Source organism: Bufo gargarizans, chromosome 3 (genome assembly GCF_014858855.1).
Source record: "Bufo gargarizans isolate SCDJY-AF-19 chromosome 3, ASM1485885v1, whole genome shotgun sequence".
Classification (NCBI taxonomy): domain Eukaryota; kingdom Metazoa; phylum Chordata; class Amphibia; order Anura; family Bufonidae; genus Bufo; species Bufo gargarizans.
The window spans coordinates 237,700,946-237,722,560 of NC_058082.1; the positions used below are offsets into that span (position 1 = coordinate 237,700,946).

The 21,615-nt window shown below is 44.6% G+C and overlaps 1 protein-coding gene across 1 annotated transcript; it reads right to left on the reverse strand.

Annotated features, from left to right (window-relative positions):
* Positions 1 to 328: 328 nt before the first annotated feature.
* On the reverse strand, positions 329 to 21,203 carry TASL (TLR adaptor interacting with endolysosomal SLC15A4). The gene is made up of 2 exons (XM_044287167.1): positions 21,099 to 21,203; positions 329 to 2,551 (listed from the first exon to the last, which is right to left on the reverse strand). The coding sequence occupies exon 2, from the start codon at positions 2,547 to 2,549 to the stop codon at positions 1,692 to 1,694; it is 858 nt and encodes a 285-aa protein (XP_044143102.1). The 5' UTR covers positions 2,550 to 2,551; positions 21,099 to 21,203; the 3' UTR covers positions 329 to 1,691.
* Between the last annotated feature and the right edge of the window lie 412 nt (positions 21,204 to 21,615).

The window sequence follows — 21,615 nt, forward strand, 5'->3', positions numbered from 1 at the left end:
CAGAGGCATAGAGTGGAACACCAGAAAGCACTCCGTAGTGTTCCGGTCCGTGCTTCCGTTCCGCATCTCCGGATTTGCGGACCCATTGAAGGGAATGGGTCCGCATCTGTGATGCGGAATGCATACGGAACGGTGCCCGTGTATTGCGGATCCGCAAATGCGGGCCGCAATACGGAAACAGGCAGCACACGTTCGTGTGAATGAGCCCTTACGCTGTGTTTTTGTCACACAAAATCTGTACAGAAAAAACACACGTAATCCTCCCCCTCTGCAGCCACCCTTATAGTTCTTGTGTTTTAATGCTTTTAAAAATAAAATTAAATTGTATTGTGTCAGCATATTCTGACATTTAAAACAGACCTGTTTTTTGTGATCTGTAGTTTTTAGTAGTAACATTTTTGGATACATAAAACTTTTTGATAATTTTTTATTTAATTTTTTGGGGAAGCAAAGTGACCAAAAATGGCAATTCTAGCATTGGGATTTTAATTGATTTCCTTTATGACATTCACCTTTCAGGATAAATAACCTGATATTTTAATATTTCAGACATCTTTGGACATGTTTATTACATTTATTTACACATTTCAAAAAAAAATGCCAATGCAACAAAACTGAAAAATCTCTCTGTAAAGGTATGTTGACACGCGGCAGATTTGTGTCAGACATTTCTGCTCCTTAGCTGGCCATACACACTAGATAAAAGTTGCCTGATGGTTGAACATCACTTTAACACACAATCATCTGGTGGATGTTCGTTTCGCAGACACAACCATACACATTTTAGTCCATATTGACTGTTACAATTGATCAAACTGCCCATACATGTTCAATGAAACTGGGCGATGGACAAAAGGTCTTTCTAGGTCTGTTCTTTCAGAGATAGCTCTCATCCAAGAATGATATTTCATTGAACGAAACATCTTTCGAAATCAGATGAAAATATTAAACACAGACAGCTTCTTTTCAGACGATAATGGTCTGTCAGTTAAAATGCTTATGCGTTGTTAAATTTCAACAGACTAACAATCTTTTTGGTTGAAATCGTCCATTTTGATCGACTTTAGACTAATATGTAGGTACCTTTCCTTTCCTTTTATAGGTGGAATTCTTCTGAAGGTTTCTGTTCTTTAGCATTCTATATCTGGCCATTGTAGTTAAAAAAAAAAAATGGAGCCAAATGTGTTAAGCCAAACATAGTGATAATATACCTAGGATTCAAGCTAATTCTAAATCAAGCAACTTTTTAAAAGGGTTGTCTGGGTTCTAGATATTGAGGAATATAAAATTAGTGGTGTCTGAAGCCCAGCACACTACGGATCAACTACCGGTGGTGCTGGAAATAAACATAGGGGACAGCGCAGCTCTGTCCTCTGTGTAGAGGCCGCATCAGGTTATTTCTGGAGCCAGCTGATTGGGTGGGGTGGGGGGCTGTGGGACCCCCACCAATCTGATGATGGTATCTCGAACCCTTGTAAAGCAGCTATTATGGACTGTTATATTGCTGGCCTATACTTCAGGTAGGCCATAAATGTTTGATGAGTGGGTCGGACCTTTGCAACTTCAGCCGATCAGCACAGTATGAGCACTGCTGGTGTACTGCAGTTGGTCCTTCTACTGAACGATTGGGTCCTGGTTTATATAATGGCTGAGAACATGTTACATTTTTCTTACTATATGTATTTGTCTTCTTAAGCAAGGTTAGATGAGATCTGAAGATCTGGAGTGCTGATAACATTAGACTGTTTTTCACTTGCAAGCCTCAGCAAGAAACTGATGACCATGTCTTTGGCCTTGTGTCTTTCCATGTTTTGTTCTCGTGACAACTGCATGCTTATCTGCTGGATGTTGTTCATGATGACTTCTGAGGTCATGATGTGGTTTGTGGATGCACTGCAGCTTATATCCATCATGTACTGCTTATAGAGCTCAATAATCTTTCTTTCCAAATACTCATTGAGAATTGAATTAGACATTGGTTGCTCAGGGTTAACGATGCTTTTCTCTTTTTCACTGCATACTTTCCAGGAATACCGTTTACTGCCTTTTTTGCTGATATTATTTGTTTGGACACCTAAAGAATCCATATTAGAAGGAATTTCATACGATTGCAAGAAAGGTCCCTCACAAAATTCAAAGCTGCTATCAGAAGTGAAATCCCTCATGACTGAGTTGATAGCCATCACTTGGTCTCCAGCTATATGCAAGTCATTATAGTCTCTGCAGATATGTTTGCAAGAGGATGGGACCAAAAAGGCATCTTTGCTTGAGCTTGAGTTTCCACTTATGCTTGCTAAAGGTGATTTTTCACATTCATATATCAAGCCTTCCACCATTTCCTTGTGGTCACCCTCTTGTTGAGTGTTGTGCTTTTCAAATGAACCAAATTTCCTGAAAATCCTTTTGCTCCGGGTCTCATGGGCAGATAAATAATTGAGAGTGCATACACCAGCCACTTCTTTTGGTTCTTTAGTCCTCTGGTTGTGATGCAACCTGCAGTCATTGTCATAGGAAGCCTGGATTTTGCACAAGTATCCCTCTGAAAGCATCTCTATATAATAAAAAACATACAGAAATTGTTACTTACTGCAAGCATTATATACTTTTCTGTCTACATATCAATCTGTATTTTACAGGAGCGATACTACGAGATATTTAAACTCTTATAACAGCCGTGACCGGGTTGTTGAGCACAGGTTGTGCAGCAACATTAGAGGGGTTATCCCATGACTAATGTAAAAAATAAAAATCGGACATCATGTAGTAAATGATGACCTTTTTCTAAGAAAACTAGAACCAGCCCTGTACCTTACATGGAACCAGAGATCTCCCCATTCATTGCTCTGCTGGCAGCCCAAGCGGAGTGTCTTTTCTAAGGGGGCGTGTCCATGTACTCCCTATCACAGTTAAGGGGGCGTGTCCATGGTCTCCCTATCACAGCTCAGGGGGCAGTTGAAGGATGAAACTGAGCATGTGCGGCCTTCACAGTGGGCAGGTCAAAGAAATAAAAAAAACAGCAGGTGGCGCTATACAGATACATTTTATTGAATAACTCAGTGGCTATGCTAAATTTTTAATTACATGCAATTATTAAAAGTGTTCGAATCCAGGTGCTGGTTTGAAAACTAGAATATTTTTCGTGCGACAACTATTTTAAGCCAAGGGGAGAATAAAAGGGCATACTTGCTGGTTATTACCTTCTCCGTGTCGATTCAAAGCATATGACCTTGCCTGTTGCCTGTGAAAGCTCTCTTTCATCCAGTTCATGGTATATGAGTCAGACCAACTGATCTTGTATTTTTCTTGTTGCATTTTTTGTCAGTCATCCGAATGGCTTTCTCAATCTCATTCAGATGACTAGCGAAAAATATCTTCAGGAAAAATACTAGTCTAGTTGCTCTGACTTTAGGTGGGACCCGCGCCTATCTGACTTTGATGGCATCGTTCTTAGCAATATACTATCAAAGTCCCAGGTGAAACAGCTCTTTTAAAGCATCCCTCCAGGCCTCCCCTTTTTAAGGGCATGTTCACACGAACGTAAGGGCTCCGTGCTGTGGACCGCAAATTGCTGTCCGCAATGCACGGGCACCGACCGTGGGGCACTTGAATGGGGTCCGCGATGCGTCTGTTCCGCAAAAAAATAGAGCAAGTTCTATCTTTTTGCGGTGCAGAGGCACGGAACGGAACCCCACGAAAGCACTGCATAGTGCTTCCGTGGGGATCCGTTCTGTGCTTCCGTTCCGCACGGCATCTCTTGATTTGCGGACCCATTAAAGTGAATGAGTCCGCATCCATGATGCGGAATGCACACGGCCGGTGCCCCATGTGCCCCATGTGAATGAGCCCTAAGGCTGATCCTCTTATTATATGTGCAGCAGCTCCCTGATAATTTTTTTTCTCACTGGCTGTTTAGTAATCTGTACTTTATCATCACACTTGTGGCTTTTGTTTATACACAGCATCCTGAACCAATGAACTCTATCTATCTATCCAGTAGCTCAAAAAAGGGAGTCCACCCCTCACATTTTTGTAAATATTTTATTATATCTTTTCATGGTTCTGAAGATCTGACACTTTGATACAATGTAAAGTAGCCAGTGTACAGCTTGTATAACAGTGTAAATATGATGTGCCCTCAAAATATCTCAACACACAGCCATTTATGTCTAAACCGCTGGCTACAAAAGTGACTACACCCCTAAGTTAAAAAAAAATGGCCAAATTTGTGCCCAAAGTGTCAATATTTTGTGTGGACACCATTATTTTCCAGCACTGCCTTTTTTTTTTTTTTTTTTTTATATACATATCACTGCTTTATTCACAGGCACAATATATGATTATAAAGACACCAGTATTATGTGTTATCCTTCTTTTTTTTTTAAATTTAAATATTTTATTTGTAATACAAAAATACATATCCATATAACATTTATGCTATTATAAGATCCTGAAGTCCGTAAGTTTCTGATTTATAAACATAGTTAATAATAATTTCATTCAATTACCCATACTTATGGGGATAATACAGGTCAAATGGAGATCTCACTTGCTAAGAGGAGAGCGGGGCTCCCCCGACATCGGCAGCCCAATCGGGCAAACACATACAGCATCTAACTTAGCATGTTAGTGTCTATAAAGGGCAGAGATCGGGGGCCCGCGGCCCGGGCGGCCACCAGGGAACGAGCGCACACCCCACGCTTCCTCTCCCAAATATGGGTGAAGAAGGACAGGATTAACAATCTTAGATCCATTCACCTGGTGCTCACATTAACCATGCATAGCGGGCTTACAACGATCTTTGATCGAAAACATTTCTTGAGGCAACCTAGGGGGTCCAGCAGTCTTCTACCACAGTGGAGAAAGAAAACAAACCCACATGCATATTTTGGTGCCTCATCCCCAGATAGTTAGGATTGAAAGTTAATGCCCAGCTTAACCGTACCTCGCATACAATCACACCAGTATCTCAGGTGCAAGGGGACTCAGGTCGAGTATCACTCGGCAATCACCGGCATTTTAAAAGGAATGTGGACAGAAACACCACCAGAGACCGGCCCTGTCCCCTAATAGCACCCATACAACATGTATCGTATCACTGCCTACAGTCAAACCGCATATCAACAGAGAGAACCGCATTTCGGGTCGCACCCCGCCCCCGGGCCGCCCAGGGTCCCGAGCCCCGGATCCCCGCCCACAGAGCGCACAGTGCCCTGATTTAACAAAAAACTTTAGCCATTGTTCAGTGCCGGCGAGTTTCCAGCACTGCCTTAACTCTCTTGTGTATGGCGTTCCCTAGAGCTTCACAGGTTGCCACTGGAATCCTCTTCCATCCTCCATGACGAGATTACAGAGCTGGTGGATGTTAGAGACCTTGCTCTCCTCCACCTTCCATTAGAGGATGCCTCACAGATGCGCAATAGGGTTTAGGTCTGGACACATGCTTGGCCGGTCCAGCACCTTTACCCTCAGTTTCTTTAGCAAGGCAGTGATCATCTTGGAGGTGTGTTTGGGGTCCTTATCATGTTGGAATACTGTATATATTCAGTTTATTGGTCCAGGCTGCTGTGTATAGACAAAAGCCACAAGTGTGATGATAAAGTACAGATTACTAAACAACCACTGAGAAAAAGATTATCGGGGAGCTGCTGCACATATACTAAGAGGATCAGTCTTAGGCCCCATGCACACGGCCGTTGTTCACGGCCGTGTGTGGGCCGTGGAACCGCGGCCTGGATTCCTCCTGAGAGCAGGAGCGCACGGCGTCACTGGTTGCTATGACGCCGTGCGCTCCCTGCTGCCGGCACAGTACAGTAATACACTGGTATAGGTCATACCAGTGTATTACTGTATTGCGGCGGTAGCAGGGAGCGCACGGCGTCATAGCAACCAGTGACGCCGTGCGCTCCTGCTCTCAGGAGGGATCCAGGCCCCGGTTCCACGGCCCGCACGCGGCCGTGAACAACGGCCGTGTGCATGGGGCCTTAGAATGGGGAGGCTTGGAGGGATGCTTTAAAACAGCTGTCTCACCTGGGACTTTTGATGATATATTGCTCAGATATGCCATCAAAGTCAGATAGGCATGGGTCCCACCTCTGAGTCCCGCACCTATCTCCAGAACGGCCCCCTGGAAGTGAAGGAGAGCACACCCCGCATATGCCGTGGGCTGTCCATTAAGTTCTATGGGAGTTCCAAAAATAACCGAGTGTGCGTACTTGGCTAATTTAGGAAGTCCTGTAGAAATGAATGAAAAGCGCACCGCGCAACCACAGCCACCATTCTAGTGACTTCTATGGGATTACCGGATTTAGCTGAGCTAGTGCTCGACTATTTTCAGAAGTCCCATAGAAATGAATGAAGGACGGACGCTCTTCCTAGCAATATGCCACCAATGTCTCAGTTTACTGTAGCATCAGTTTGTGTCAGTTCCGCCAGAGATTAGTTATGTTTGACAGGAGAAAAAGTACTGCAACCAGGATGCTTTTTCTCCGTTCAACAATAATCTCTGATGGAACTGACACAAACTGATCATAACTGTTGCTCAAAATAAATAATCCTTTTTTTCCTGTTCTTCTGACAGATCAGAAGATTGAAAGCTAAACGATGATGTCAACTCAGCCTAAAGGGCTTATGCACATGGCCATAGCCGTTTTTCTGATCCGTAAATTGCGGATCTGCAAAACACAGATACCGGCCATGCATGTTCCGCATTTTGCGCAACAGAATGTCTGACCCATAATAGAACAGTTACATAGTTGATACAGTTGAAAAAAGACATAAGTCCATCAAGTTCAACCAAGGGATAGGTGGGGATGCGAATCCCAGAAGGAAGTGAGACTCAGATTTCTACACGTTTTCATAAGCATTAATATTATTTACTTTTAAGAACTCATCTAAACCCTTTTTAAAACCGTCCACTGTTCCTGCTGTGACCACGTCCTGAGGAAGTCTATTCCACAGCTTCACAGTTCTTACAGTAAAAAAGCTTTGACGCTTCTGGAGACTGAGAGTTTTTCTTCTCCAGTCGTAGGCAGTGCCCCCTTGTCTTTTGAGGGCATTTTACATGGAACAGTTTTTCACTGTATTTTTTGTACGGCCCATTTATATATTTGTATATGTTAATCATGTCCCCCCTTAGACGTCTCTTCTCAAGACTAAATACATTAAATTATTTTAATCTTTCTTCATAACTAAGACCCTCCATGCCTCTTATCAGTTTAGTTGCTCTCCTCTGTACTTTTTTCAGCTGCAGTGCATCCTTTCTATGTACTGGTGCCCAGAACTGAACTGCATATTCCAGATGAGGCCGCACCAACGCTTTGTAAAGTGGTAATATTACCGCATCTTTTGCAGCTCTATTGAAGTGAATGGGTCCACATCCGATAAGCAAAAAAAAGGTTGACTGGATACGGACAGAAAATAAGTTTGTGTGCATGAGCCCTAAGTTATTCAAATTTTACACAGGGAATGTTACATGATAACCGGCGCTGGTGTCAGTATGGAGACAGTTGGGGGCATGACATAGGTCCCCACCTCTGTGTCTAGTTGCCTGTGTATGTAAGTAAAAAAGTCAAACTGAAGCCAAAGTCCCTTTATGGGTCCAATATAAAATATAGTAGGGTGCCTTTATATGGAATTACTATGAGAGTTATGTTTATCTGCATGGGTTTGTTTTGGAAGCAAGCTCATGGGGGAGCTTTATCAAAATTGGTGCAAAGGAAAACTGACTTAGTTGCCCATAGCAACCAATCAGATTCCACAATTCATTTTTCAGAGCTTCTTTAGAAAATGAGAGGATCAATCTGATTGGTTGCTATGGGCAACTAAGCCAGTTTTCCTTTGCACCAATTATGATAAATGTCCTCCACAGATTTTCGCAAGCCCCATTCAGGTAAATTAAACTGATATTCAGTAGAAGAAAATTTGGCAACAAAATCTGCCATGTGTGAAGGCACACTTACACTAATAAAAATTCTTAAATTATATTTCATTTAATATGTCATAAGACATATTTGGAATCCCCCATAACTAATATGCACTATAACAGTGATGGCGAACCTATGGTACGGGTGCCAGAGGCGGCACTCGGAGCCCTCTCTGTGGGCACCCACACCCTGGAAAAAGTCTATGGTGTACCAATATGCCTTAGACTTTCCTGTCACTCATCAGCGCTGGGCGCACCATGAACAGCACAGGCAGTGCACTGAATATAGGCAGGATATTGTAGATAAATGATACAGTACATGGAAGATATACTATATTGGACTGTAGTATTCAAGGTAAATTGCTGTGTTGGCACTTTGCGATAAATAAGTGGGTTTATGTTGCAGTTTGGGCGCTCGGTCTGTAAAAGGTTCACCATCACTGCACTATAAATATACAGTGCTGCTCATAATTATTCATACCCCTGGCAAATTTTTACTTAACGTTACTTTTATTCAACCAGCAAGCAATTTTTTTACGGGAAATGACATAGGTGTCTCCCAAAAGATAATAAGACGATGTACAAGAGGCATTATTGTGGAAAAAAAACATTTCTCAGCTTTTATTTACATTTGAGCAAAAAATACAGGATGTTCCGCACTGTGGAAAAACTCAGAGGACGTGGTCGGAAGCCAAAACTGACACCTGTGCTGGCCAGGAGGATAGTTAGAGAGGTGAAAAAGAATCCAAGGATCACTACCAAGGCCATCCTGGTGAATCTGGGCTCTGCTGGTGGCAATGTCTCAAGGCAGACAATCCAACGAACACTGCACAATGCAGACAAAGGAGGACAGCACTTCTCCAGATAAGACACACAAAAGCTTGCTTGGCCTTTGCAAAAGCTCATCTGGACAAAGAAGAAGACTTTTGGTCTTCTGTGTTATGGTCAGATGAAACAAAAATTGAATTGTTTGGTCACAATGATGTTTCCTTCATTTGGAGTAAAAAAGGAGAAGCCTTCAACCCAAAGAACACCATCCCCACTGTCTAACATGGTGGTGGAAACCTAATGCTTTGGGTTTGTTTTTCAGCCAATGGACCAGGGAACCTAATCACAGTAAACGGCACCATGAAAAAAGAGAAATACATGAGGATTCTCAACGACAACATCAGGCAGTCTGCAGAGAAACTTGGCCTTGGGCACCAGTGGACATTTCAGCATGACAATGACCTAAAACACACAGCAAAAGTGGTGAAGAAATGGTTAGCAGACAACAACATTAACGTTTTGGAGTGGCCCAGCCAGAGTCCAGACTTGAATCCATTGAGAATCTGTGGAGGGAGCTAAAGATCAGGGTGATGGCAAGAAGACCACCCAACCTGAAAGATTTGGAGCTCCTTGCTACAGATGAATGGGCAAAAATACCTGTGGAGACATTCAAAAAGCTGGTCTGCAATTATAGGAAGCGGTTGATTGCTGTAATGCAAATAATTTTGGACTGGACACTGCTCAAATGTAAATAAAAGCTGAGAAATGTTTTTTTCCCCCCACAATAATGCCTCTTGTACATCGTCTTATTATCTTTTGGGAGACACCTATGTCACTTCCTGTCAAAAAATTACTTGCTGGTTGAATAAAAGTAACTTTAAGTCAAAATATGCCATGGGTATGAATAATTATAAGCAGCACTGTATGTACTTATTGTATGTATTGTTCGGTGATGAACAATTTTAAATAAAATTGGCAAAATTAACACGATAAAAATTGAGCATTAAAGGGTAACTGTCATGTTTTAATTAAAAAATAAAATGTGCATATGTTACGTCTGCAGCAGCATTATGCATAAAACAATCTTTAGTTTCTTCACATACCACTGTTTTCCTTGAGTTTTTCCCTTAGTTACGGCTGTTTAAACATTTACAATATGAGGACCTTCTTAAGATGGCTCATTTGTCAGTTCTGAGGCCAAAACTGCTTTCCCTCAAGTCACATACACACTTGCTGTATGTAGCCAGCAGCTTTCTGCCAGCCAATCAGATTGGATTACTGAGAGACACGCCTCCTCACTCTGAAGCCTAATGCAGGCATGCAGTGTGAAGGACCGCCCCTCCGTCTTCCTGTCTTTTTAGCCAGAGACAGACAAGCTCTAGCAACTATCTTTTAAGGGAGCAGTGGAATGGGACATGGGACATTAATGAAAGCTGTTATTATAAGGTAATTACATATCTTTTGGCAATCATTGACAGACTAACTCAGGTATACATGCCTAGCTCTAATAAACTAGGAAATAAAATAAAAATATGACAGCTACCTTTTAATATATAAATACCCCAAAATGGTATGTGTAAAAATACAATGTACAAAAAACAAGCTAAAAAAGATAAAAAGTCAATCAGGAGGAATAATACCCAAACCAATGGGTTGCCCTTGTGACGCCTACTGTCTCGCTAGTGCTGGATGATGCAGGCACAGGTGGGTTAAGTGATGGGCTATAAGTAGTGACACAGCATGTCACCGATTGAGCCGTGAACCACACTTCCGATAAGTGGAACGCAAGCTGCACTCCACTTCCGGTAGGTGGAACGCATGCGACACTTCCGGTGGAAGCGCCTCACAGGTTCTAACGTATCGCGCTCCTCTTCCGGTAGGTGAGACGCACGCTTCACAATAGGTGTAGTACAGTGCATATTCCCAGCACGGAGAAAAACCCACGTGCTAGGAAGGATGACTTGAGGATGCGTGCGTCAATGTAGTAGTGTATTTGATGGCTAAAAAAGGCATACAAAACACATGTGCCCTAAAGGTAGATCCTACAAAAGGTGTACCCTAATGTATATAGCAGGAAAACAGTAGGTGGATACCGTAATAAGGAGGGCATTCCCAAATAGTATACCCAGTCACTTTGTTAATAAAAATAAACCAGATACCCACATTGCTATTTGCACTGAATAACATTACCTAACCAAATGGGTCTCTGATATAGATAAATCAGAGAGTAAGGAGAGAGATAAAAGTGGCGCTGTGAAAGTCACTAGTACAAAGTTGGATGCTAAAGCTAAAAGTGAGTCTTTCATTCAGACCGTGTGGTGCTTGGGATCTGAACTTGTAGATCCGCTCTGTTTCTTTCTGGAGGATATTTCTGCCCCAATCACCTCCCCTAGGGGAGAGAGGAATCACCTCAAGTGCCGAAAACCTGAGGACACGAGAGTCCCCAGCATGCTTCTCATTTACATTATTTGCTATTGGCGTGATGTTCTTTTTACGCACATCATTTAGATGCTCGCAAACCCTCCTTCTCAGTTCCCTAAATGTTTTACCAATGTAATCCATAGGGCAAGATCATTGGCAGATGTACATGACCCCTTTGCTTTTACAATTTATAAAGTCACAAATGAGGACTGTTTAGTTCGTTGCAGAGCACGTAATTGTTTTAGAAACAGAGATGAAATTGCATGCCTTGCACGTGCCACATTGAAACATCCCTACCGGAGAACGGTCAAGCCAAGTGCCAGTTGCAGCCAGTGCCAGGTAATGGCTATGTACCAGGCGGTCTCTAAGACTCCTCCCCTTGCGATAGGTAATACTCGGGTGGGGGGGAAATGGCATGTGTCAGATCATGGTTCATCAATAAGATGGGCCTGTATTGGTTGAGGATGGTTCTGTCCTCCACATTTGCTACATCAAAGGTGGAATAAGACGAATGAGTGATATTCCATCCTCATACGGTTTCTTAAGGATAAAGGAGATCCTTCCTGCCTCTTGCTGATGCATGTTGAAATGCCTGTCTCAGAGTGGCTTTTGGATAGCCCCTCACGGTGAAGCGATTATAAAGTTTCTTGGATTAAGTATGAAATTCTTCAGAGTTCGAGCAGTTCCTGCGGACCCTGAGGTCTTGGTCCCAAGGAATGCCTCTCTTGAGGGGAGGAGGATGGAGACTGTCCCGAAGCAGGATAGCATTGGTAGCAGTAGATTTCCTAAAAATTGTGGTGATTAGTTTTTCTTCCTGTTTAAAAACCTTAACGTCTTGGAAAGTGATACAATCAGTATGTAATTCATACATGAATCTCAAGCCAATACTATTGACATTGAACATTTCTACAAAAGTAAAACACTAGTCATACACTGGCGCTTGCACTAAAATAGACTGACGCAGCGGTACTGCAGCGGTATCGCCACCGTTGAGAATCAAGTAAATGATGTGTGCAATATGTGTATTAGGTACTGCGCGACATGTACCCCCTCTATTTTCCCTGCCTGTCGGCACTTTGAAGGTCCGCAGTGTGTAATAATACAGAAACTCACAGATTTTAGAATACCTTATCCTGGGTTTTCATCTGCGAGGGCTGTTTCTCCTGCGTCTTTCTGGATTTTTCTTTTTTCTTAAGTGCTGTTCTGGATGAGGAAAGGTGTAGGGGGCTGGACCCTAATAATTATTGGTATTTTTTTGTAAAATACAGAGCTTGCCCCGGCCGGTAGCGCAGCTCGTTGTTTGAAAAAAACGCTTGTTCGCGCTCGCACGGAGCACCGCGTGACGTCACGGCAGAAGCTACGGTGGACTAGGAGGACCAGAGTTACTCCAACGCGTTTCGATTAGTTTGATAATCTTCGTCAGGGATGCTTCTTCTGGCTCCTGGTGCTCCTTTTAAAGGTCTGCATCTCCTCCCTTCCTTATCCCCCTTCACCCCTGGCATTCTAGTTTTATACTATTGAAAGGTGAATAATTCTATCTCAGAGTTTAGTCCTGAGGGCACCAGGGTGTTTAAATGAAATATCCAACGGCTTTCTGTTCTGGACATTTTTTTTTATGAAATCTCCTCCCCTTTTATCTTTTTTGACCATTTCTATTCCACAAAAAGGGGTGCCGCTGTTGTTTCCCCCATGTTTATCCTTATAGTGTCTAGATAAAATGAATTCCCTTGTCACTCTCTTCTCCCCCCCTCCCTTGTCACTCTCTTCTCCCCCTCCCTTGTCACTCTCTTCTCCCCCTCCCTTGTCACTCTCTTCTCCCCCCTCCCTTGTCACTCTCTTCTCCCCCCTCCCTTGTCACTCTCTTCTCCCCCTCCCTTGTCACTCTCATTCTACCCCCCCTCCCTTGTCACTCTCTTCTCCCCCCCCCCCTTGTCACTCTCTTCTCCCCCCCTCCCTTGTCACTCTCATTCTACTACCCCCCCTCCCTTGTAACTCTCATTCTACCCCCTCCCTTGTCACTCTCTTCTCCTCCCCCTCCCTTGTCACTCTCTTCTCCCCCCCCTCCCTTGTCACTCTCTTCGCCCCCCCTCCCTTGTCACTCTCTTCTCCCCCCCCCCTCCCTTGTCACTCTCTTCTCCCCCCTCCCTTGTCACTCTCTTCTCCCCCCTCCCTTGTCACTCTCTTCTCCCCCCCTCCCTTGTCACTCTCTTCTCCCTTCTCCCCCCCTCCCTTGTCACTCTCTTCTCCCCCCTCCCTTGTCACTCTCTTCTCTCCCCCCTCCCTTGTCACTCTCGTCTCTCCCCCCCTCCCTTGTCACTCTCTTCTCTCCCCCCCTCCCTTGTCACTCTCATTCTACTCCCCCCTGTCACTCTCATTCTACTCCCCCCTTGTCACTCTCATTCTACTCCCCCCTTGTCACTCATTCTACTCCCCCCTTGTACTCTCATTCTACTACCCCCTTGTCACTCTCATCTACTTCCCCACCCCCCTTGTCACTCTCATTCTACTCCCCCACCCCCCCTTGTCACTCTCATTCTACTCCCTCCCCACCCCCTTGTCACTCTCATTCTACTCCCCCCACCCCCTTGTCACTCTCATTCTACTCCCCCACCCCCTTGTCACTCTCATTCTACTCCCCCACCCCCCCTTGTCACTCTCATTCTACTCCCCCCCTTGTCCACTCTCATTCTACTCCCCCCCCCTTGTCACTCTCATTCTACTACCCCCCCCCTGTCACTCTCATTCTACTACCCCCCCTTGTCACTCTCATTCTACTCCCCCCCTTGTCACTCTCATTCTACTCCCCCCCCCTTGTCACTCTCATTCTACTCCCCCCCCTTGTCACTCTCATTCTACTCCCCCCCTTGTCACTCTCATTCTACTCCCCCCCTTGTCACTCTCATTCTACTTCCCCCCTTATCATTCTCATTCTACTCCCCCCCCTTATCATTCTCATTCTACTACTCCCCCACCCCTCTTGTCACTCTCATTCTACTCCCCCCACCCCCCTTGTCACTCTCATTCTACTCCCCCCACCCCCCTTGTCACTCTCATTCTACTCCCCCCACCCCCCTTGTCACTCTCATTCTACTCCCCCCACCCCCCTTGTCACTATCATTCGACTCCCCCCACCCCCCTTGTCACTATCATTCTACTCCCCCCACCCCCTTGTCACTCTCATTCTACTCCCCCCCTTGTCACTAGTCTCATTCTACTCCCCCCCTTGTCACTCTCATTCTACCCCCCCCTTGTCACTAGTCTCATTCTACTCCCCCCCCCTTGTCACTCTCATTCTACTCCCCCCCCCACTCTCATTTCCTCCCCCTTGTCAATGTCACCTCTAATGTAGCGTGGCCGAGCTCTGTTCGCTCCGCGGTACAGGAGCTTTTGTTTCCTGTACCCGGCTGACAGGAAGTGCTCACTTAGTGTGCACTTCCTTTCAGTCCGGCCGGGTACAAGAAACAAATGCTCCTGTACCCCGGGCCGGACCGAACAGAGCTCAGCCACGCTACATTAAAAACTCAGCAGTCAGCAGCGCAGGCAGGCTACTCCCCCACCCCCCTTGTCACTCTCATTCTACTCCCCCACACCCCCTTGTCACTCTCATTCTACTCCCCCCACCCCCTTGTCACTCTCATTCTACTCCCCCCACCCCCTTGTCACTCTCATTCTACTCCCCCCACCCCCCCTTGTCACTCTCATTCTACTCCCCCCCTTGTCACTCTCATTCTACTCCCCCCCCTTGTCACTCTCATTCTACTCCCCCCCCCTTGTCACTCTCATTCTACTCCCCCCCTTGTCACTCTCATTCTACTCCCCCCCTTGTCACTCTCATTCTACTCCCCCCCCCTTGTCACTCTCATTCTACTCCCCCCCTTGTCACTCTCATTCTACTCCCCCCCCTTGTCACTCTCATTCTACTCCCCCCCTTGTCACTCTCATTCTACTTCCCCCCTTATCATTCTCATTCTACTCCCCCCCTTATCATTCTCATTCTACTCCCCCCACCCCTCTTGTCACTCTCATTCTACTCCCCCCCACCCCCCTTGTCACTCTCATTCTACTCCCCCCACCCCCCTTGTCACTCTCATTCTACTCCCCCCACCCCCCTTGTCACTCTCATTCTACTCCCCCCACCCCCCTTGTCACTATCATTCGACTCCCCCCACCCCCCTTGTCACTATCATTCTACTCCCCCCACCCCCTTGTCACTCTCATTCTACTCCCCCCCACTCTCATTTCCTCCCCCTTGTCAATGTCACCTCTAATGTAGCGTGGCCGATCTCTGTTCGCTCAGCGGTACAGGAGCTTTTGTTTCCTGTACCCGGCTGACAGGAAGTGCTCACTTAGTGTGCACTTCCTTTCAGTCCGGCCGGGTACAGGAAACAAATGCTCCTGTACCCCGGGCCGGACCGAACAGAGCTCAGCCACGCTACATTAAAAACTCAGCAGTCAGCAGCGCAGGCAGGCTGCGCAGCACTGAGCCGGCCGCCCGAACCTACATAATCAATTTTTTTTTTTTTTACCTCAACGGGCGCCCCCTGCTAAATGGCGCCCTAGGCGACTGCCTAATTCGCCTTACTGGTGGCGCCGGCCCTGTACACACTGCGGACCTTCAAAGTGCCGACAGGCAGGGAAAATAGAGGGGGTACATGTCGCGCAGTACCTAATACACATATTTCTACAAAGGTGATGAATTCCTCCTTACTACCTTTCCACAGTACAAAGACATCATCTATGTATCATGTCCAGAATGTTATTTTTTCATTCCACCACACATCATAGCCTGGGAACACGATAGTGTCCTCCCACCAGCACAGGAAGAGGATAGCATATGTGGGAGCACAGTGCTCCTTATTACCGTCCCCCTCAGCTGGTGGTAGAATTGCGTGTCAAAAAGAAAAAAATTATGTGTGAGGGTGAACGCGAGAAGTATACTGATAAAATGGTTATGTGCTCGACAATATGTCCCTCTTGTGCGTAGACACTCCGCCACAGCTGTGAGTCCCTTATCATGAGGGATGCTACTGTAGAGGGACTTGACATCTATGCTGGCGTCCATCAGGACTACATGTGACGTGATGTATTTGATCTTTGTTTCCCTTGTGCATGTGCCTGTCTGGCCCTCTACCATTATTATCATTTTTCATTAACTTAAATCTTACTTTTGACCTTCTATCTAACCTTTATCAACCCCCTGAGGAACCCATTCGGGGGAAACGCGTTGGAGTGATGTTTACTTAAGGTCTCACTTTTTAGGGATACCCAGGGTTTTTCCAGGTGTAGGTACAAGGACGGAGAAATCTCACCATTATGGGTTGTCCCCAGGCTGAGGATACACTAGGGTCTCCGCAGGGAGAGTCTCCCCCTAGTACACCTCTAGACCTTTACCATTCTTTATTGTGTCATGCCCCACTCTGACCATGTGCGGAGGTCAGCCAGGATAGCAGCACGAGTTTAGTGATTGCTTTTGGAGCCGTGCTGGATCCGCCTCTCTCAGGTGCACTGGGTGGGGTCTTTAGGTTAAATGGCACACTGCCCAGTGTCCTGAGCAGATTATACTGTTCATTCTGTCTGGGAAGTCTGGAGAGAAGGTTGGCTGTCTGTTCCTGCTCTCAGAGATAAGTGTCATTGCTTGTTCGGTTGTTTTTGTCTTCTTGTCCATCCAGGTTCTGTGCGAGCAGACGGCTCCCTTTCTCCCCACTTCACCATCTTAGGGAATTCAGGGTTTTTGTTAGCCTAGGCTGGAGGACACTAGTACACCTACCTTCAAGGTCTGTTGTGGGCTGAGCAGTGCAGGGAAAGAGGTCAGGGATAAGCTAGGAGGTGACCCTTCCCCTGTCTCTCGTCCAGAGGCTGGTTGGTGTGTTATCTTTGATACTAAGGGTACGTCCGTTGTGACATTTTGTCCCTAGGTTTTCCCTCCCTTTAGGTTCGATATTTTTTGGGCATCTATTGTATTACACTTACCATATTATAGGGGCTTAGTTTTGCCCTCTATGGTGACCTTTATCTATAGGTCCCAGTTTTTAGGATTTATATTAATAAAAATATTATGTTTTAAGGGTCCTTTGTTTTTTTGTTATTTCTTTACTCTGTTAGGACACCGTTACCATCTTTGTTATCTAATAAACTATAGAGTACAAAAAACAAAATTGTTGTGTTGCTGCAAAAATAACATGATGCTATTCGTTCTGGAATGAAAGATGAAAAAAAAATGGTGGCTGGGTCCTGACAGGGACTATGTGCAAAAATATGCAGACAGTTAATTGACTTTTTTTAAGTTGTTGAAAAATTCTATCTTATTGAATTAACAGATGTGGAGAAGACTGAGTTTCATTTTTGCAAAAATGGGAAATCTGTGTTTTTCTGTGGCACCTGAAAAAAGTTATCTATAGACATATAAAACAGGAAATGATTTACAAGCTGCAGATTGTGCAATGCAAGGAAGGGGGGGGGGGATTCACAAACATCTACAGTATGCATAGAAAAAAATAAAAAAAATAAAAAAACATGAAATTAAATTAGAATGTTGGGTTAGTTCTAGCCAGTGGCTTCACTATGAAACCACTGTAGTTCTTGGTTAACATAGTCACATATAGTACATAAGGCCGAAAAAAGACATTTGTCCATCCAGTTCGGCCTGTCATCCTGCAAGTTGATCCAGAGGAAGGTAAAAAACAAAACAAAAAAACTGTGAGGTAGAAGCCAATTTTCCCCACTTTAGGGGAATAAATAATTCCTTCCCGACTCCAATCAGACAATTAGAATAACTCCCTGGATCAACAACCCCTCTCTAGTAGCTATAGCCTGTAATATTATTACACACCAGAAATACATCCAGGCCCCTCTTGAATTCCTTTATTGTACTAACCAACATATGACAATATGTTGTGCAGAATCAGCGAGTCTCCATTTCATACCCCCTAAATCCGAAGGTTTGGCATATAGGAGATGTACTAAAAATACTATATTACTATAATAATAATATTTATTTCTATAGCGCCCCCATATTCCACAGCACTTTACAATTCAGAGAGTTCATGTACAAAACAAAAGACATCACAACGTAACTGGCTAATATACAACTGAAACACTAGGAGTCAGGGCCCTGCTCGCAAGAGCTTACAATCTATGTGGAGGGTGACACAATAGGTAGTTGATTGTGATAAGTAGTAGTGAATATTGATGAGTGGCAGGGGAACTATTCGAATTTGCGATATTTCGCAAATATTTGGGTGAATATTCATCATGAATTCGAGAATTCGCGATAATTTTCTTGACTGTGAAAATCGGCAATGTAATATGCGCGTATTGCGCACGCAATACAGGCGTGGGTCACTGTTGCTACATTTTTCAAGCTGTCAGGATATAACCTACACTGATTATCTCCCACTAACTATTTTATATATAAGCTAACTAACTAATGTAATTAAACAGTAAAGCACAGAGCACAGCAAAGACACTGCTGTCTCTCTCAGAACTCCATAAAACTGCAGGAAATGGCTGCTGGGGAGGTTCTTATATAGTAAGGGGAAGGCAACTTTCCTATTGGTTGCTAGGGATGTTGCTAAGCTAAGTTGCTAAGTATTACTACTTCTGCACCTTGCTACCGTCTTTATTGGTCTAACCTCATGTCAACTTGTGTATTTATTCTGGGTCCTCCACAGTGTGCATTCCTATTTTGTTGAGCGTGAAGCCCCAGGAGCCAGGAGGAAAGTTCTCTGGCATCACCTAGAGTCAGACTACAGAGAGAAAGCACAGCTTACAGAGGAAGCCAAGTTACCTATTCAGCTTATCAGTACAGCAGAGAGAGAAAGCAAGCAGAATTATTGAAGAAACCTGCCAGTTTAATGCTAAAGCCTGCTGGGACCAAGATAAAGGCTGTAAACTGTTCTGGACTTAATCTTTCTTTCAAATCCCTCAATTATTCCCCCTATCCATTGCTTTGGAGCCAAAGCCTTTGGTCCAGCCATATCCAGGTAGGAGCACCGTGACACACATAAAGGGACATTTTAGGCCTCACTATACCTCTAGGGGGAGGTGCCAGTTGCAATTTTGTCGTCACGAACAGGATATGCCTTTATACTACAAGCCCTACAGATTTGACAGACATCCCACAAAAAATGCCTTTACGATGTTTATTGTGGAGCGACAAGCGCAGAAAAGTGCGCGCCGGCATCTGAGGGGTTAATCTGCCATCTTTGCCTGTGATGGCGTATGTTCTTCTTGTGCCTCATAAGCGGGAAAACAGGGAAATGCCCAGCCCAAGAACGAGAAACGGAACAGCCCAGTGCAAATGAAGAAAGTCCACCCCTCCAAGCTCCTCCTCCCTCACCAGTTTGTATTGTTTGCACAAATTCCTTCTTTTCCCCCCCTTCTTTTCCCCCCCTTCTCAGGTTGAGTTAGGACCTCCTTTGCTTATCGGGTTCTCGTTTCCCTTGTTGCTATCTCCTATTATACCCCTGTGGATTACAAATAACGACATTGCTATTTCCTGTGGACTACCAAAGACTTTTGCAATACATGGTTCCAGTTTGGTGCACTTGATCCGGCAGCAATGAAGAAAAAGACTTTAATGGGAACTTACTTGCACTATGCTATTGCCTTATTTATTTGCACTAATGTTTCTACGGGTTCTGCAACGTTTAAGTATTTTACCCAATGTATGTACTCTTTTACAGGTACCGCAATGTGATCCTATGCACATTCAAATAGACTCCGGATTTTATGTAGTTAGCCAGATAGATAGCGACCTTACTTTATTGCTCCTATGGACTGCCTCTGATGACTCAAAAGCATTAATGGTCCCACTTTGCCTTGTGTAAGCTTAGAAAGCCTAGGCATTGTATTGTATTATTGCTACACAAGGGGGACCAAGTGGTAAGTCACAAGCAGGTCTAACACTGTCAAGGCTAACCCCGCTGCTAATGTGTGTTTCGAGGGAGTAGCCCTCGTGGAGATATGGCAGAGAACCGGCCCCTGCTCCTAGATTGTTTTGTCCTAAGGCCTTGTGCGCCGCCTTAAGGAAAATATGTTTAGCTACCTGTTTAGTCATCAAGGTGACCTTGGTGCTTGAAAGGGAATACAGGATGAAGCCACCCTTCTATTTACGGGCATCTCATAGCATTGTGGAGGGATTACAGTACATGACACTCCCACGCTCCATATACGACAGTGGCCACGTTGTGGAGTATTTGAGTGCTTTGTGCTGTCTTTTTGGTTCTCTGGTTATTACCGAGAGGGAAAACTGTGAATAGACACCCTACTCATATGGTCAGAAACCTAGTGGTAGCCGTTAGTAATAGTAAATAGTCTTATGCAGCACACTAACTTTCCTTGGGTTCCACCTGCCAAAATTAGGGGGATAAATGTCCCCCTAAGTTCTTACCACAAATACCATGGGCTCACATCACAGTACCTTGGACTGCCAGATCCTATTAATATGTCATAAGTGTCCAGATATAAATATCCCTTTAATTACTAAAATATAACGCAAATATGTGAATGTTATTGCATTTTATAAACTGACTATAAGGGCTCATGCACACGGCCGTGGCCATGTTGTGGCGTACAAACAGCGGGTCCGCAATACTTGGGCACAGGCCGTGTGCACCCCGCATCACGGATGCGGACCCATTCAATTGAATGGGTCCGCAATCCAAGAGATGCGGTGCGGAACTGACGCACGGATCGGAAACCCACAGAAGCACTACTTTTTTGCGGTGCGGACAGTGGGATGCACGTTCGGCAGCCCCGCGGCCAGTGCCCGTGCATTGCGGACTGCTGCGCGGGCCCAGCCGGCACACGGTCGTGTGCATGAGCCTTAACTCTGGATAGAGATGATGAATTTTGGAAAATCTAAAATGTTGACTATTCCCCCTTTCCCCATCACTAGCACTTGGAAATAAAAACTTACAAGTTAACATGAAGAGTATAGCAGATCACAATAGAGAGAACAGGATATATGCATAATAGTGATTCTTACCTTTATATTGTAGTTTAGGAATTCCTGAATATAATGCCAACAGCAGCGAACGGTAAAAATGCACAACTTGCTGTTACATCAGATGTTCAGACAACTGCCTGTCTGTTGGAGAAGCGGAAGTTTTTTCTTCACCGGCTCAATACTAATGCTGTAAGTATATGAAATGAGATTCCCTACTTCCTCTTTTTTATCTCAGTATCTTAGAAGACTTGTTTTTTTCTACACGATACTTGCTGGGGGATTTTCTAAAGAAGGACACATAATAAAGGTACTAAAACTGATAAAACTTGAATTCAGCTTTAAAGGGAATGTATCTCCATTATTTTTTTTCTGCCAGATAGTGACACACGTCTTTTTTTTATCTAATTTCTTGAACATTATTATGGTGGCTGCCATCTTGCCTGAGCTGTTAAAGGGGTAGTGCAGGCCATGAATATTGATGACCTATCCTGACAATAGGTAATCGATGACACCCCCGCCGATCAGATATTGATGACCTATTATGCATGTTTTTCAG

Coding starts and splice junctions, on each gene's coding strand:
- TASL (XM_044287167.1), bottom strand. CDS start 2,549: ATGCTTTCAGAGGGATACTTGTGCAAAATCCAGGCTTCCTATGACAAT.